General features: G+C 39.5%; 1 protein-coding gene across 1 annotated transcript in view; it reads left to right on the top strand.

Annotated features, from left to right (window-relative positions):
• SLC17A8 (solute carrier family 17 member 8) overlaps positions 1-16,179 on the top strand; it is a 30,352-nt gene extending 14,173 nt beyond the window's left edge. Inside the window, exons 5-13 of the mRNA XM_033010193.2 lie at positions 2,238-2,352; positions 2,808-2,895; positions 5,705-5,791; positions 6,697-6,836; positions 8,395-8,544; positions 10,799-10,931; positions 12,259-12,369; positions 13,737-13,864; positions 14,483-16,179. Of these exons, the coding sequence (XP_032866084.2) occupies positions 2,238-2,352; positions 2,808-2,895; positions 5,705-5,791; positions 6,697-6,836; positions 8,395-8,544; positions 10,799-10,931; positions 12,259-12,369; positions 13,737-13,864; positions 14,483-14,821 (1,291 nt within the window). The 3' untranslated portion in view covers positions 14,822-16,179. The remainder of the gene's footprint in view (positions 1-2,237; positions 2,353-2,807; positions 2,896-5,704; positions 5,792-6,696; positions 6,837-8,394; positions 8,545-10,798; positions 10,932-12,258; positions 12,370-13,736; positions 13,865-14,482) is intronic.
• Positions 16,180-16,925: the final 746 nt, after the last annotated feature.

The raw sequence follows: 16,925 nt of genomic DNA, 5'->3' as shown, positions 1-16,925 counted from the left end.
TGTTGGTTTTGTCAGTAGGTGTAGAGAATTTAGATAAAATGGTATTGATCTCTGACTGTAGATTCTTTGCACTATAATACTACCATTAATCCTATTGTAAGTAGTAAGACCAGATTAAAAAAATGAAGTGAAGTATATTTCCTGTGAATGAGTTTTCAAAAAGAGACTGAAACTTAAACAATTTTAATTTTTATTAAAAAAAAAAAAAAAAAAAAAGAAAAGAAAAAAAAGAATGGAAACAAAAGGTTTTAAAAATTAATAAATATTTTGAAGTGGAGCATGATAAACAGCTATGCATAATAAGAACTGTGTATGTCTTTGGCAGAAAAATCAAAAGGGAGAGAAATGCTGCTGTTGTCCAAATCATATGATTTCTGATCAGATATCTGTCTAATACCATTCATATATCAGAATGAAGCTTAGTGTGTCTTTCTGAAATGCCACTTGCATAACAAGACAATGTAAGGCTTGTTAAACGACACTGAATTTGAGTAGTTTAAAAAAGGAACATGAATTATGGTCCACAAACAGTGGCATGCTGCTAGCTCACATCAGTGCAGTCAGGAGCTGAGGGCCTTGAACAAAAGAGCCTGCATTATTCTCAGGTTGTTACCTTGAGTCTTGGAGCAAGACAGGGCAGCTTTGTGCTGACCTCCCATGTCCTAAGTGCTGTAGTCCCCAGGGCCACCAACTGCTGCAACTTTCTATCTGCAGAATGAAAGATCTCCCAGACAAAGGCAGTCTGAAGGGAGCCAGACATGGTTGCTTTGAATTGCAGACAACACAAAGACAGTAAACTACTGAGGTTTAGTAGTAGTCCATTCAATTTAAATGGTGCTTAGCAGTTGTGGAGAACTCCTACTACCACTTCTGATCTTTTTCAGTGCTGTAACAGGATCTTTGAGAGGATTGTCATGTATATCATCTTCCACAGATGCTGGCGTAATAAACTCTTGATATTCAGAGAGTACATGATGCACTTTCTGTTCGTTGCACAGAAAGGAAACCTGAGGTTTCAGTCAGTCAGATGTGAAGGTGTATGAAATCTAATCAATCAAATAGAGCTCATTCCTACTAATGGTAGTAAATTCAACGATTGGTCCAGCTGTTTTTTCCCAGTCTCCTTCTTGGTTTCCAGTGACGTTTTTTTTGTGGTGCAGCAGCCTCAGTTTTCAAATGAGCTCCTTAGATGTCCTTTCACAAGTTTAGCACGCAGGGATGCTTTTCCCTTGCACTGCAGCATCAGTGTCTGGCAAACCTGCAGCCCGTGATGTACTGAAATGACTGCCCTGTAGTCCAGCTGTCTTTCATGTCTAGTGTCACTGTTATTATTGACACAGGGTGGTAAGTGTGCACCACTCTTCAGTTAAACATAGGAAAGCTTGTGTCCGTGCTAGGAACAGTTCCAACAGACTGTGGTGAATGAGGCAGACAAGGCTTTGAGTGCTACCCCAGGGACTCTGACTGGTCTGGACTTTCGGGGATGTTGCTTGGATCCATTACCACTACACAGAGGTTTCTGTTGCCTCTTTCTCTAATGAATGATAACATTTGGGAGGCTGCAAATGATTTCCCAAAGGCACTGAGCCCCAGGTGCACTTAGAGCCTTGACTGACATCTGCTGAGATGCAGCAAGTGTTCTGCCCAAGCAGGGTAACAAAATGTTTACATCATGTTTTTCACAGAAGTTATCTTGCAGAAATGCCCCTTCTATGTCATAGTCACAAAGGACATTTGTAGCTGTTATTTAGAGAAGTGATGATGGAAATGAGTTGATCTTAAGCAGTCATGTTATACATTATGGCAGCAGCAAGTGGAACTAACCAGCACATGCCTATGTTCAGAGAGGAATTTAAACGAGATTTTCCCTGATTTAAATTAAACCCTATCGATATAACAGAATTTAAGTACTTCCCAGGATAAGAATGCTTCTCCCAGGTCTGCACTCATATAAACAACTTAGCCTCCAGTACCAATACCCATATCTATTCTTCTGACACAAAGAAAAATCCAACACCTTTGTTTAAGTATGTATAAAACTTCTGTCCCATTTAGAGAAGAAAATGTATTGACCATATGGAGATTTATCCCCTTTTGCCAATAAGGGGACTTTATATGTATTTGGGTTGGTAAGATAGTGGTATGTGAGAATCTGTCTGTGACTACACCTGAGAACAGTGTTGCTTCTGAAAAGTAGACGATAACGATATTCCCTTTCATGTTGCTTTTTTCCATAGGGTGTTTGGAGCAGCTATCTTTCTAACATCTACACTGAACATGCTCATTCCTTCTGCAGCAAGAGTGCATTATGGTTGTGTGATGTTTGTAAGGATTCTGCAAGGTCTGGTGGAGGTAGGAGCACTCACCATTTTGGTCCTTTCATACATAATTTCATTTTGGAGATTTAGTTCTAAAAAATCATAAGATCTTTTGGTCAAGTTTTTCTGATCAATCTACATTTTTACTTGTTACTCATATTTAGAATGACATTTTTTTCATCATGCAGATTTATATTTTAGAGTTTACTTAAAAAGAAATAAAATGTTTAAGTTTCTGATGCTTCAGTCTGATCTATTTTAGTTTACTTTTGTCATCTACTTTTACCCCAGAACACATTATCATTTAAGCGATTATCCAAATTAGTTTGACATCTTCATATCCAAACAACAGAACTCTTCCAGGCTTACTTAACCCTTCCTACATCATTCCATGGTGAAAAACAGCTAGAGAGGTTAGACAGTATCAGCAACTGTTTGAAGTAGGAATGCAGTGAAAGCAAATCATATGATGTGTGAAATGTCTGCCAGGGCGTCACCTACCCAGCCTGCCATGGGATGTGGAGTAAGTGGGCTCCTCCACTGGAGAGAAGCAGGTTGGCCACCACATCGTTCTGTGGTAAGTTGATAGGCTTATACGGTTTTAAGTACATATTCCTATTAGACGTATTTTATTCATTTCATGATTTAAAATAGAAGTGCAAACCCTTTGCTGCACCTGCCCACATACCCATTCATCTTGTGCTCTGAGCTCAGGAACCTGAGAGATTTTTTGATTAATATATCACCATTTTATCATTTAAATCCAACCTTCAGAATGGCTCTCGTAGTAATGTAAAATGGGTTTAGATGTGTCACATGAGAGAAATCACTCTTTTTTTTTTTTTTTTTTTCCCCATTTGCTCTGTCCTTAGGGATTTCATTTACTATACATATTGAATTGACCCCCCTAAACGAGCACACACTTAAAAAAATTATCTTAAAAGGATTTGAGTACTTTAGGCTGGCTGCTCAATACATTGCAGTGGAGGTGATGTAACTTGTTGCCACTGGCTGTTCTTCTGCTTCACTCTGTTTTGAATTATGATCAGACTTGTACTTTGCTCTCTTCTCTGGTTGCCTTTCCAGTGTTGACAGCTGGCCTTCTGGAAGAAGGAAAATTTCAGAAGATTTTGGGGAGAGGAACCCAGTGGAAAGATGGGAGAAATCAAACTCTCATTCCCTCTGGAATATATCTAGACTGTGGCAAGAGCCTTAAACCTTGTTATGAAGCAGAGAGCAGGAGGTTTTACACCTTGTTCTTCAAGAAAAATGCTCTCTTTTTGCTTGCAGCCATACTAATTAAAAGAAAATAAAGACAAAAACGGGTTTTGTACTTTTAATTCCATCCTCCAGGTAGCAGTTCTTGCCACAGGTCACTCTGTGCTACCGCAGTTTCTTGCCAGAAAAGACTACTGTGGGTGTCACACCTGTCTGGCCCTTTCCTCGGTCTAGTTTGAGCTGTCACCTCCTCATACACTCGCCTACCTAATGTATTCATCTTCTTTTGGTAACCCTGCAATCTTCAATTAGCTGTTTATTCCAGGGAAAACAGTGAAAGTTATTATCTCCTTACCAGCTTCAGGCTGGATTTGGGTAGGTGGCTAAATGTAAGGAAGGTAAGGCATAATCCAAATGTACTCCCTCTGCCTTTTTACCCCAGAAAGTCCAGATACAAAGAGTACAGGCCAGGAATGGTTCTGTTATAATTTCTAATGTGCTGTGTTGGCAGTGAAGGAAAGGCACTGCTCATTACTTCATTCTGTCATTTCCCCCTAAGACACCCTCATCATCTGTATTTGGTGTACCCCTTCCCATTTGTAACAGGGAAATTTGAACAGTGAGTGGATGTCTAATAACATTGGAGAAAAATCAGAAGTAGTAGGACTTTGAAGATTAAGCAGTTAGGAAAGGTGGAAGAGAAAACACTGAAAATAAATTCAGATGGTTGGGTAAAGTCAGCTGAAGATAAATGTATGTGAGAGAGAATATTCAATAGAAAATGTAAAAGTCTGAGGAAAAACAGTCTGTCAATTGGCAGTGGAACTGAAAGGCTAGGGGAAATACAACACTAAAATACTGGAGAAAGGGTAAATGGAAGAGTGAAACAAGAAAAAAAGCAGCTTTTCATATTACAGGGATTTTATTTTTACTACAGATGACTTCAGGATTTAGTGATTATTTAGTTGTTTCCATTTTGTGTAGAAGAACAGAGCAAAAGAGAGACCCTTCCACCCTAGATGCTCTCTCATTGAAATCCTAGCACTGCCTAGGGAAAGATGCATCCTGCAGTCCAGTAAACATTTTAGCAGCTACAGACTGATGATTCTTGCACTTGAAAGTTGCACAGGAACAATGGAAAAATGAGGAAACTCCGTGTTAACCAGGTTTCTGGTTCCTCTGGCTATATTCTTGCCTGGAGCTTTGCTATTGCTGTAGGAAAAATTAATTACACAGAAATGAGGTAGAAAGGTCTCTGTGAACCACTGCAGATAAGCATTTGCTAATGAATAGAGCATTACCAAATGTTCATTAACAAAGTATGTTAGACTCTCAAAACTTGTAGCTTTGATCATTATTCTATTTCCTAGAATAATTCAAAGAAACACTTTTTACATGTGAAGACACTGACACTGTCTTGCTCTGAACCCAAATGTCCAGATTTCATTAATTCTGCCTAGGGTCTTCATGGAAATTAATTTCCAAGAACTTAAATATTCATCTCGTTCTACAAGTCACTCAGAAATATATTTCACCAGTATTATATATTTCCCAATCAGAAATCTTAGCACAGAGCACTTTTTTATCCTTCTTTTTCCTGTCAACTTTTGTCTATTTATTCCAGCTGTTTGTTCACGCCACTGATAGGAACTAAACATGGTTAAACAGACTCGGGGTTGGTCTGAACACCCCTTACGCTAGCAGCACTTGTGGGATCATGGGGCTAGAGCCATGGCAAGATCCTCCCAGCATATTTGCAACCATCAGGATTTCTGGACACCAGGAATGCTTCTGAAATTTGGGCATTTGCTTCTCCGGATCTCACCTCATATGTCACACAGTTAGGAGGATTCCCCACTTCAATGTAAACAGCTTGTGCCTGCGTGGTGGTTTATTTGCAAATCCGATTTACGTACAGGGCACAGCCATTCCAGTTGCAAAATTAGACTGGTGATCCCACACCAGTGAGGGCCAGTCCTTCCCACCACTCCAAGCTAAATTTCACAGTTGCCATCCCATTGCCCACATGCAAAAGAAAGCATGGTGCCAATCAGCCGGGGCATCCCTCCATATCTGCCCCTGTGAGCACCTGCCTGGATCATCTGAACTGGAAGCTGGGCTTGTTTATCATAGCTGATGTGTTTTCTTAATCCTTTTTTTTCCCTCAGGGTCTTATGCAGGTGCAGTGGTTGCCATGCCACTGGCAGGTGTGCTGGTACAGTATATAGGATGGTCATCAGTATTTTATATTTATGGTGAGTTGCTTAACATAAAGGATCTCTGTGACGAGGTTGGTACTGCCAGCAGTTTTGTTAAGCCTGTATAACAAGTATGGATCAAAGTTGTTTTGGGGTATAAAAGTGTTGCAAATGGGTATTCCAATTTATTCCCTACTTATTGCAGCTTCTGAAAGCTTTTATTTTGTAATCTTCTGTTGTAAAATGTTTTAAAATTGTAATGATGAGGCTACAGTCCATGGTCACTCAGTGACAGGGTTGGATGCAGTTGCAAAGGTTGCTCTATAGCACAAACCCTCACATGGTACGTCCTGGAATGCACACTAGCAGTGAATGCTACAGCATATGCTGCTAATGGGGAGCTGAAAGCCTCTGAAACTTTCTGCTCTGAGATATCTGTCCCATGCTGCCCATCCTCAGTAAAAGCAGTGCAAAGTGCTCTCATCACAGGGTACGACCCTGTGGCTGTGCCATGGTGCCTCGTGCTTCCCCTTATGGCACGTGACAGAGTTGTCTGAAACCCAGCCTCGCACATCACCAACCCAGTTAAGATGTGTTTTCCCTTGAGACACAAAGTGCACCAAAAGATTTGCCATTGCAATCTGATTGTGAAGTTCTTTCACACAGACTGTGACCATGACCAGTCCACTTTTTTGCTTCTCCAGGTCCCACATAAAGCTTTGCTCCTGCCTTTTCTCTGACCTATGCATACCATGTAATGCAAATGACAAAATGCTCAAACACTTTGCAAGCAGGCATACAATACACACAGAATTAGTTATCATATTTTATTACTTCCCTGGGCATATTTTATGTGCAGATTTGGCTTAATTGGCTCTTGAAACAAACTTCAAGGCCTAAAGATTCTGAAGTGTGACTTTATTGGCTTTTAAAACTGAGCTTTGCTTTTCCCGCCTCTGCAGGAATGTTTGGGATTGTTTGGTACATGTTCTGGCTGCTTCACGCCTATGAGAGCCCTGCTGCACATCCAACAATAACAAATGAAGAAAAGATATATATAGAAACAAGCATTGGAGAAGGATCCAGCCTATCTAGTGCAAGTGTAAGTAAAAAAGGCTTTTCTGGTTATAATTTGTGAGAACTTTGCACAAGATGAGCATATGACTGGATCGATACTAGTAGCCGCTAAGAGCAGCAGAACTATTTGTTGTTGATGTTTAGGGGATTTTCCTTTTATGAAAATTACAGGATCAGGCTCATGTAATAGGACAGGACAAGTCACAGGCAAAACACACAGTGCTGTTTCAGCTCTTGGTTTTTAGAGCTTCCCTCACCTAGGGATGGAAAGGAGTGGGGAGAGAGAGGAAACAACTCTGATCTCCCGCTCTTGAGTAACTATCATGTTGTTCTAAAAAATATTAATGGAAATAGCTAAATAAGAAACTGGGCGCAGATGTTAAATTATCCAGATGCCTTTTTAGTTCTTATTAAGGATGATTGAAATTCTGAAAGCTTAAAGACAGTGTTTCTGCCCTGCCTACTCTCACAGAAGCTCAGATCATTGTTTTAAGATTTCTCTACTCTCTCTGAGGGGATCCTGGAAACTTAAAACAAAAACCTATTTTCCCATCAAACTTCCCTCCATTTCCTTAGATAACTAATTTTTTGCTAGTGGTGAAAAACAAAGCTGTTTCTTGATAAACTGTTCCTTCTTGGCTTTTACTCTAGAACATTCTGAAGCAAAATAACTCCAAACTCTTTTCTCTACATGTTTTGTGCAAGAGACTTGCTGAGAGTATAAAGTACCAGACTGTCCTTTTCGGCATGCTTCTGAAGTTTGGCTGGAGTCACTAAGGTCCTGGCTGGAGACACACACACTCATTCCAGGTCATGGTTCTCCCCTTGCTGTACAGTGGTTTTACTGCAGAGGACACTAGTACCACCACCATGTGTTCACACACAATCTCAGGCATACTGTTGCCTGGAGAACTCAACTACCATTTCTTTTAAAAAAAGGAGAATGTCAATGTATATTGCCATAGTTACATATCTGAGCTTCTGATTTGAATTCTAAGTGAATAAGGGCTTTGAAGTGGTTTTTGTTCCTGCTGTATGTAGTATTGAGACATAAATAGAAACTGGAAATGCTAAAAGCAAGTTAGATAAATTAAATCCTGTACCACAGACTTTTTTTGTTGAATTACATTGAGTTGAAGTAGCTATCTACCTACCTCTTGCTGGGCTATCATTTATTTCTTAGCTTGGATAACCCTTTTTTCACAATCTTGCCAGTGGAATATCTCAAACTGCATCATACCAAAAAGTGGGGAATGGCACAAGGTTTTCTCTAGTTTTCTTTGATTCTGGTATTGATCCTGTTAGCCCAATAGCAGGATTCCAGAAGACCTGGCGTAATTTCAGTAAGTAGAGCAATAATAGCACAGTAGTCATCTTAAAAATCCTAAAAGCTCTAAGTTCCTCTACTTGTCTTTTGGCACTAATCCAGGAGATATCTTTCACTTGCACTGTAAGTGATTTGCAGTGTAAATTGGATGCAATGTATTGGAGAGTTCTGATACTAGAAAATACTGGGCTCTTTATTCTGCCTTCTCTCTACTGAGAAACACCTTTAATTTTTTAAAATTTTTTATTTTTCCTAGAAATTCAGCACTCCCTGGAAGAGATTTTTCACTTCAATGCCAGTTTATGCAATCATTGTGGCAAACTTTTGCAGAAGCTGGACCTTCTATTTGCTACTTATAAGTCAGCCTGCCTACTTTGAAGAAGTCTTTGGGTTTGCAATAAGCAAGGTAAACATCTGAGATGAAGCAGTGACCTTCAGACCTCACACTAGAAGATTCACAGTGCTCAAATATCCCCAGATTTCTCAGGAGTCATTACAGTAGATTATTCACAGTAGTCGGGATGACATACTTCTGGTGATCTGATAGAATAAAAGCTTGCTTGCATAAAATTATTAGCAAAAAGAAGGAACTGAAAAGTTGATTTGGGAAAGAGTTGATTAAAAACCCCAAATATATTATGAAAACCACAAGGTAAGTAAACATATATGCACGTTTTGTTTAGTGCTGGCAGTTTAGCATTATTTGCGAGTTAATTTTTATCCTCTTCTTTTTATTTCATTACGCTTCACTGACAATGAGTGCTCAAATTCTTTATGGATTGATATTCCCTGCCACTGTCACTTTGTTAAACCCAGTAGTGTTACATTCCCTCTTCAGAGCATGAATGTGGACTTCAGAATATTTGTTCCAGAAAAGTTTTCCCAACATTCCTTTAAAAAACTACTTGCTATATTGTAAATTATTGTTAGGCAAGTGTAATCCTACAAACTGATAAACATCATTATGTGTGCAGTCTGGGAGAACCAGTGTGCTCGGGTTCTGCAATGCTGTCGTGGTAGCAATGACACTCTGAATGGCCAAGCACAGCATGGAGCTTAAGAACAGGGGTATTAAAAATAAATAGGTTTGTTTATTCTTAATTGCCTCTCATAAATGCTAAAGTCGCACCTCTGTGTACCTCACTAGTTAAAAACTGACTCAGTGGCAATGTAAGGAGATTGCACATTTTAGAAAATAAACTCAAAGTTCTCACTAAACTACTTCTTCAAAGAAAAGCTTCTAGAAGATGACATGCTGATCACTAAAACTCCACAAAATAGTCTTTTCACATATGTGGGATAAGTACCAGAGCTAACAGAAAGAGTAAGAACCCTTTGGCAAAAAATTAACCAAGGGGAAGCCACATTTGACCAACTTGACAAACGTCTATGATGAAATGACTGGCCTGGTAGACAAGGGGAGATTAGTGGATATTGTCTACCTACACTTCAGTAAGGCCTTTGTTGTTCTCTTCCATAAGATCCTCATAGACAAGCTGTTGATGTATGGGCTGGTTGAGCACACAGTGAAGTGGATTGAAAACTGGCTGAATGGCCAGTCCCAGATGGTGGTGATGAGTAGCCTGAAGTCTAGTTGGAGACCAGTAACTATCAGTGTACCCCAGGGGACAATACTGGGTCTGATCCCAGTATTGGGATATTGGCATCTTCATTAATGTTCTGGATAATGGGGCAGTGTACCCTCAGCAAGTTCACAGATGACACAAAACTAGGAGAAGAGGCTGATACACCAGAGGGTTGTGTTGCCATCCAGAGGGACCTGGTAAGGCTGGAGAAATGTGCTGAAAGGAGCCTTATGAAGTTCAGCAAGGGGAAATGTAAAGCCCTGTACCTGGGGAGGAACAAGCCCACGCACCAGTACATGCTGGCGGGTCACCCAGCTGGAAATCAGCTCTGCAAAATAGGACCTGGGGGTCCTGGTGGACACCAGGTTGAACATGAGTCAGCAGTGTGCCCTTGTGGTAAAGAAGGCAAATGGTATCCCGTGCTGCAGATAGAGGAAGGTGATCTTTCCCCTCTACAGAACACTGATGAGGCCACACCTGGAGTACTGTATCCAGTTCTCTGCTCCCTAGTACAAGAGAGGCATGGACATACTGGAGAGGGTTCAGTGAAGGTCTACAAAGATGATTAAGGAACTGGAGATTCTCCAGTTCATATTAGGAAGGACTGAGAGCTGGGACTGTTCCATTTGGAGAAAAGAAGGCTCACAGGGGGATCTCATCAATGTATACAAATACCTGAAGAGAGGGCACAAGGAAGACAGAACCAGGCATTTCTCAGTAGTGTCCAGTCACAGGACTAGAGGCAATGAGCATATTCTGAAACACAGGAGGTCCCATCTGAACCTCAAAAAACACTTTTTTACTCCGAGGATGACTGACCACTTGCACAGGTTGCCAAGAGAGGTTGTGGAGTCTCCAACCTAAGGTCACCCAAGTCTTGGTTGCAGGTTCTGCTGGAGAAAAAATCTGCAATCCTCTCACACAGGGATACAGGATAAAAATGTGTCCAATGTGGGGGGAAAAGGGGGAAAGAGGTGAAGGAAAGGTATGGTTCCTGTTTTCTGGTTCCTGTTCTCTTCCTCTTAAATCCTGAGGGAGGACATGAGCAGTAAACACACATTTGTCTAATTGCAGGTTGGCCTTTTGTCGGCAGTTCCTCACATGGTCATGACAATCATTGTACCCATTGGAGGGCAGCTAGCTGACTTCTTACGGAGCAGGAAGATTTTAACCACTACCACTGTAAGGAAGGTCATGAATTGTGGAGGTACTATTGGATTCTGAAAATATATTATTTTAATTCCGTGCTGCATTTACTGCAAGATATCATTGTTTGGTCCATGTTTAATCATAACAAGAGACAAATTACTCTAGATTGCATTTGCAGCTGGTTAATCTGAAATGCTTATTAGAGAGCTGATGTAAGATGTCTTCATGGTATAAATCCTTACATATATGAGCATGCTTTTTTAAAAAGGGATGAGGCAAGAAGCTTGATTAATAATTAGAAGGGTAATAAGAACTGGTCTAGAAGAGTAGTGTGATGAAACAGGCCTCATCCTGCAATTTCATACAGACAGATGTAACCACGTACGGGGCTGCTGGAGAGACCCTGTCCCAGTGGATACACCTTTGCAGTAACTGACCGTGTTCCCGTGTGTTGCTTCCAACAGAACCCACTGACAAGCTTAGGCTGGATATGTTGGGTAAAAGAAAGGCGGAGGACAGACGGACTCATTTTCACTCAGCACAAAATAATTTGTTCCCAGTTCAATCACTGAACTGAAAAATCAATGACATCTACATGTAAGGAAGATACTAAATTAGGGCAAAAATTTCAAGCCAGATAACCTGTGGAGTCACTCTACTCTGCCAGTTCCTGGTTTACATTATTTATAGATGGCATAGGCTGCCTGAAATAAAGATGACTGAAGTCAGAGGTGCCATGCAGCTTGTCTATGCATCTTCACAAAGGATTATCAGATTCACTGTATTTTCAGGGCATATTTACAGTGTCATTAAAAAAAAAAAAAAAACAAAAACAACCAAACTCAAAACAAAACTCAAAACAAAACAGAAGGATTGTAACGTTACATACTAGAAAATATTAATTTGCAGTATATGGCAGAGACTGGAAGTTCCCTGTGATACTCAGGGATACCCTACTGTGTTGGTGGCACACTTGCCTGAAAAATGCTCTTTTGTTCCATTTGCCAAGAACATCTCTCATCACTACAACCATGAGAAATTGAAGGCAAGAAAAATTTTTCTCCTTTCCCTATCATGTTTGTGTGTTTATGAATTTTTCAGCACTTTGCACAGAGTCACTTTCTCCTTGTTTCCTTATACTGCTCAGTGAATTCAACAATTGTTTGGGTCATTTACACAGCAATGAGGAGAAAAAATTATATTCTCAATCTATAAATACTTAAATGCTTCTGTGAATCCACAAAGCTGTCAAATATGTTCAAGAATAGCTATAATATATGAAAGAATTTTGTCTCATTTTAAGTTGATATTCTAGCTAGACCTTATTGGTATCTCTGACCAATAGTAATTTAGGAGTAATTTATTCCCATGTGTTTCATTTGAAGGCTTTGGGATGGAAGCAACCTTGCTTTTGGTGGTTGGTTATTCTCATACAAGAGGTGTGGCTATTTCTTTTCTGGTGTTAGCGGTAGGCTTCAGTGGCTTTGCAATTTCAGGTAAGAATTAATCTTATTATCAGTTTTACTATTAGTGATAAAAAAGATGTTATTCTCACTGTCATTGTTTTTATTATTCTGTTCGCTCTTAGTGTGGTTGTTTATGGAGTATTCTGTATTTCTTCCCATATCAGAAATAATTTACTTCATTATCTATGAAACATGTTGCACATAGGACATGAAGCTCTGAAAGAACTTGCTCTTTATTGATTCCAGTTTACATCAGCTTTGTGTCTTTATCTTCTAATATACTTTCACAGTGTCAGCCACCTTTTCTTCTTCCATAAACAGTGTCCCTAAAAGGAGAGAGAGAATTACTCTGGAATAAATAGTTGCTCAAAGGCTATCAGTTGCAACCCCACTCCTAGTATTAGCTGCCAGTTTCTGTTTCCTAGGTCAGTCCTCTCTCTGTTGTGTCCTATAATCAGTCCTTCTCCAGAATAGCTGTTTCTAACACTTTCATGGGTCTCACCAGTCTCAGACTGACTTTTGTAGCTCCACCAGTACCATCATTATCAGAAAAGCCCCTTTTGTTATGAAGATGGAAGACCATCAGCTAGCAGACTGCCAGGAAGATAGATCTACTGGGCAAAATTGATCAGCCAAGTAACTGCTGGTCTGCAATTGTTTCATCATTATACGGATGGGAAGTAGTTTTGCCACTCAGTTACAAGGTGTTTGCATAGCAGGCCATTTCTATCAATCAGGTTTTATTGCAGGGTTTTCTCACTACTCAACTCTTTACTGCATTTAATCCCATGGACTTGGAATTTGTCATCTTTTCTTGTGATCATCCATAGCTCATACAATTAATTTTCATCACCTATTCAATGAGCTGATTTTTACTATTCATTTTTATTTCTTAATAAATTATTACTGAGAAGATATGCTACAGTAAGGGTAATCATTTTTCTTACTGATTTATATTCTGTTTTTTTATCATGTTGTTAAACTGTTACTTAAAGTACTAGGAAATGTGTATTAAAAACCACTGCTAACTAAATTAAAAGATATCAGACATTTGACAAACAGGCGGCATTCATTCCTTAACTGAATACATCTGCTGAGTGCATTGTTTCAGTATGAGATGGGAAACACAGATACTTTAAATGAGGTCAAAACCCCCCTATAGTTTCTATAAAACATGATCCTCATGGTAGGGAAAAAACAGGTTTTGAAAAAGAATAAAAAGTTGCAACATATATTCCATATTTATCACCAAGAAAATACTACCTTTCTTTCTCATATACATGGTAATGGGCTTTCCTACTTTTTTGAGGCTTCTTCAGCCAGAATGGCTGTTGAAAGCCCTGTTGGCTGGGTAGCACAAAGCTGTATAGCCGACTGTTGTCTCTCATTTGTTGTAGGATTCAACGTGAATCACTTGGACATAGCCCCGCGTTATGCCAGCATTCTGATGGGAATCTCCAATGGCGTGGGGACGCTGTCGGGCATGGTGTGCCCGCTCATTGTTGGTGCAATGACGAAACATAAGGTAACATTTTTCCACGTTTTCTAGGAAAAGGATTAGGTAATGCAACAGAAGTTAAGACATCTCAAAGCTTCCTGGGAATGCCATTTCATCACTGGTCTTTGCAGCTCTTTTCTGTTGTTGTTTGTTTTAAGCATGCATTATTACAGTATCACTGGGGGCTAGATTCTTGGCTATTATAAACTATCTCTGTAGGGGGATGTAATTTTATACCACCTGAGGCTGGATCTCTGCAGTATCTCCATACTACTGGGTAATGCTTATAGGACTTGGAAAACGGCTCCACAACACATCCCTGGTAGGGTTCCTAAGCAATCACTGATCTACAATAAGATTAATTAATTGTTAAAGAAATCCCTGCATTTCCAACTCCATGAATATTTCACAGGCAAGACAGAAACTTCATTGTGAGAAAAAAAAAAAAAATTCCTATGTTTTATTTTATTAGCTGTTATGAAAAAAAAATTCTTCACAATGACTCTCATAAATTGTTTTATCCGTAACATCAGGAATAAAACAGTGATCATGGTCATTGTTCAATATGTGCTCATACGTGGTCTAATTCAGAGACTAGTATTTCTTTTTATTGCAAACTTAATGAGACCTGCACCATTCTTTCAGACTCGGGAAGAATGGCAAAATGTCTTTCTGATCGCAGCCCTGGTGCATTACAGTGGAGTGATATTCTACGCTATCTTTGCTTCTGGGGAGAAGCAGGAATGGGCTGACCCTGAAAACCTCAATGAAGAGAAATGTGGCATAATTGACCAGGATGAACTAGATGAAGAAACAGAAATGAACAACGAAACTTTTGTAAGTCCAAAGAAAATGTACGGTGCTACAGGTCAAAACAGTGAAGTACAGAAAAGTGAATGGAGAAAGCAAAAAGAAGTTAATCAAGACATAGAAGAACAGACTTCATACCATTACGAAAATGGAAATTTTCAAGATTTGTCATAATACTTGAAATTGTAAGGTTTGTATAGCAGCTACTCCCATCCCACCTTCTGCCTAGCTGTTCCAAATCATCTGGTATCCGTATTTATTTTCTTATTCAATCGTGTAACATCTGGCCACGCGGCTAGATACAAGGGGTGGTAGTTCCCTTCTAATAGTATGGAAGAGGGCTAACAACAATGGGACTGGGAGAAGTGGTACTAAATCCCTGCTCAGCCATCACATCCTCTTGGGAGGAGCTCCTGCACCCGTTAGGAGATGACCAGCCCTGACAGGGCTCCTGCCTGGTGCAAGCCTATGACTGTAGGAGCATGGAGCATCCTCATCTTCTCGCCTGCACAGAGGAAGGACAAAGTCATATCAGATGGTGGATCCACAGCGCTATATGTAATTACTGGGGCTCCAGTGGCATGAAAGTCTGCCCTGAGTGGCCCTGCTTTGTTTTTTTAGGTTTCCTGTAGGTTGGCATTTGAGCTGCTTAACCCACGTCAAACTGCAAGCTCATGCTGAAAGAAAAGCAGTTTTATGTAACTAGGCTGTAATTAATTACTAATGGTCACTCAACAACAGAGTTGTTGAAGTGTTGAACAGAGTGAAGAGGAACATTTAACAGAGATGGCAGCGTATTGCTTCAACAGTTCCTTCAAAGTAACTGACAGTCTGCTTTATATTCATAGCTCACAGAGTCGGGATAAGGCAATAAAATGGATACTTGTGAGATTTTTCCCCTTCCGAAGATTTTGTGCTGGCATGAAATAATTTTGAATACAAAATCATCGTTAGTGATGCAATATTATTCATCCTTATGAAAGGAAATCTTGGTCCTGTTGGGATGAGGTTTCTCACTCAATTCATGATTGTGAAGTATTTTAAATATATTTTTCTAGTATTATACTGATAGTGTTCCTGGCCTCAAACCCAACGGTCCTCATTTAGATGAATGAGCTTACTTACATGAGTAAAGCCTTTAGTTCTGGATCTGTAATGTTTCAATGCCTCAGTCTTGCTGTTGCTACAAATGAAGTACTGTACCATTTGAGAATTAACAGAGCATCTATGTCTGAAAGTAATTTTCTTTTGCCATTGGTATATGTTTTACAGTATAAAGTGGCTTTAGCCTTTTTCTACCATTTTTAGAATCAACCGGTGGAGCATGCTGTATCATCTCAAGTGGTCAGCTCCAACTCAGACACTCATTGTGGCATTAATACTCTTTTTCAGAATGAAGAATTTCAGTAAGCTGTGATTTAATTTGTCTTTTATTATGATTACTTCCTCATTAAATTAAAGTGAAAGCTACACTGTCTAGCCTATGATGTGCTTTGTGATGTTTCAGTATTATTGTTCTCATGTACCATATATGGCCACTGTGATGCACACAAGATTTAAACACTTCTAACATGCATTTTGCTATTTTGTTCAACTGCAATTGAATACCATGAGTGGAAGTACACTTGTACATTCATTTGTGTGGATGATTTATCTTCCTGACAAATGTAATTAAACAGGGATACCAGGAAGTTAGCTGATTCTCTTTTCATGTCTCTGTTTTTTTTTCTACCCAGAAAAATCCAATCTACAACAATATATGTATAAGAAGTAAAGTGAGGTGAATGGACACATGCCTAATTTGACCACAGTGAAGACTTTATAATTGGTATTAGCAGATAATTTAATGATAGGGGTATTGTTATGGTACAGTTCAATCCTACCCTGACACAATGCCCTTCATTAATAAGCAACTTCAAAAAATTTTTATTGCCTTACTCTGTTAGGACAGGAAAGAATATTTTTTTCTAAATTCTAAACTTTAGTTTAGGCTTGAGTTGCTTATTTCACTACTGCCATTTAGAACATGTATCAGAAAATATCTTATTTCTTGCAGGTTATAGCCAGCATTTGGGGATTTAAGTGGCAGGAGCTTGAGTCAAATGCTTTCATCAATTTCTCACAAAAGCTGGACCAGCTGCTGTCAAACTATTTTGCGACATCCACCATAATTTATGAAAGAGAGAGAGCCACTGCTTTGCACATGAGCAAATCAAACAGCTTTTTCCTCCCTCTCCAATCACGTAGCATGCATGTAGTTACTACAGAAACTTTTAAT

This window comes from Tyto alba, unplaced genomic scaffold (genome assembly GCF_018691265.1).
Source record: "Tyto alba isolate M040663 unplaced genomic scaffold, T.alba_DEE_v4.0 Super-Scaffold_2, whole genome shotgun sequence".
Lineage (NCBI taxonomy): Eukaryota > Metazoa > Chordata > Aves > Strigiformes > Tytonidae > Tyto > Tyto alba.
This window is presented reverse-complemented; position numbering and strand designations above follow the sequence as displayed.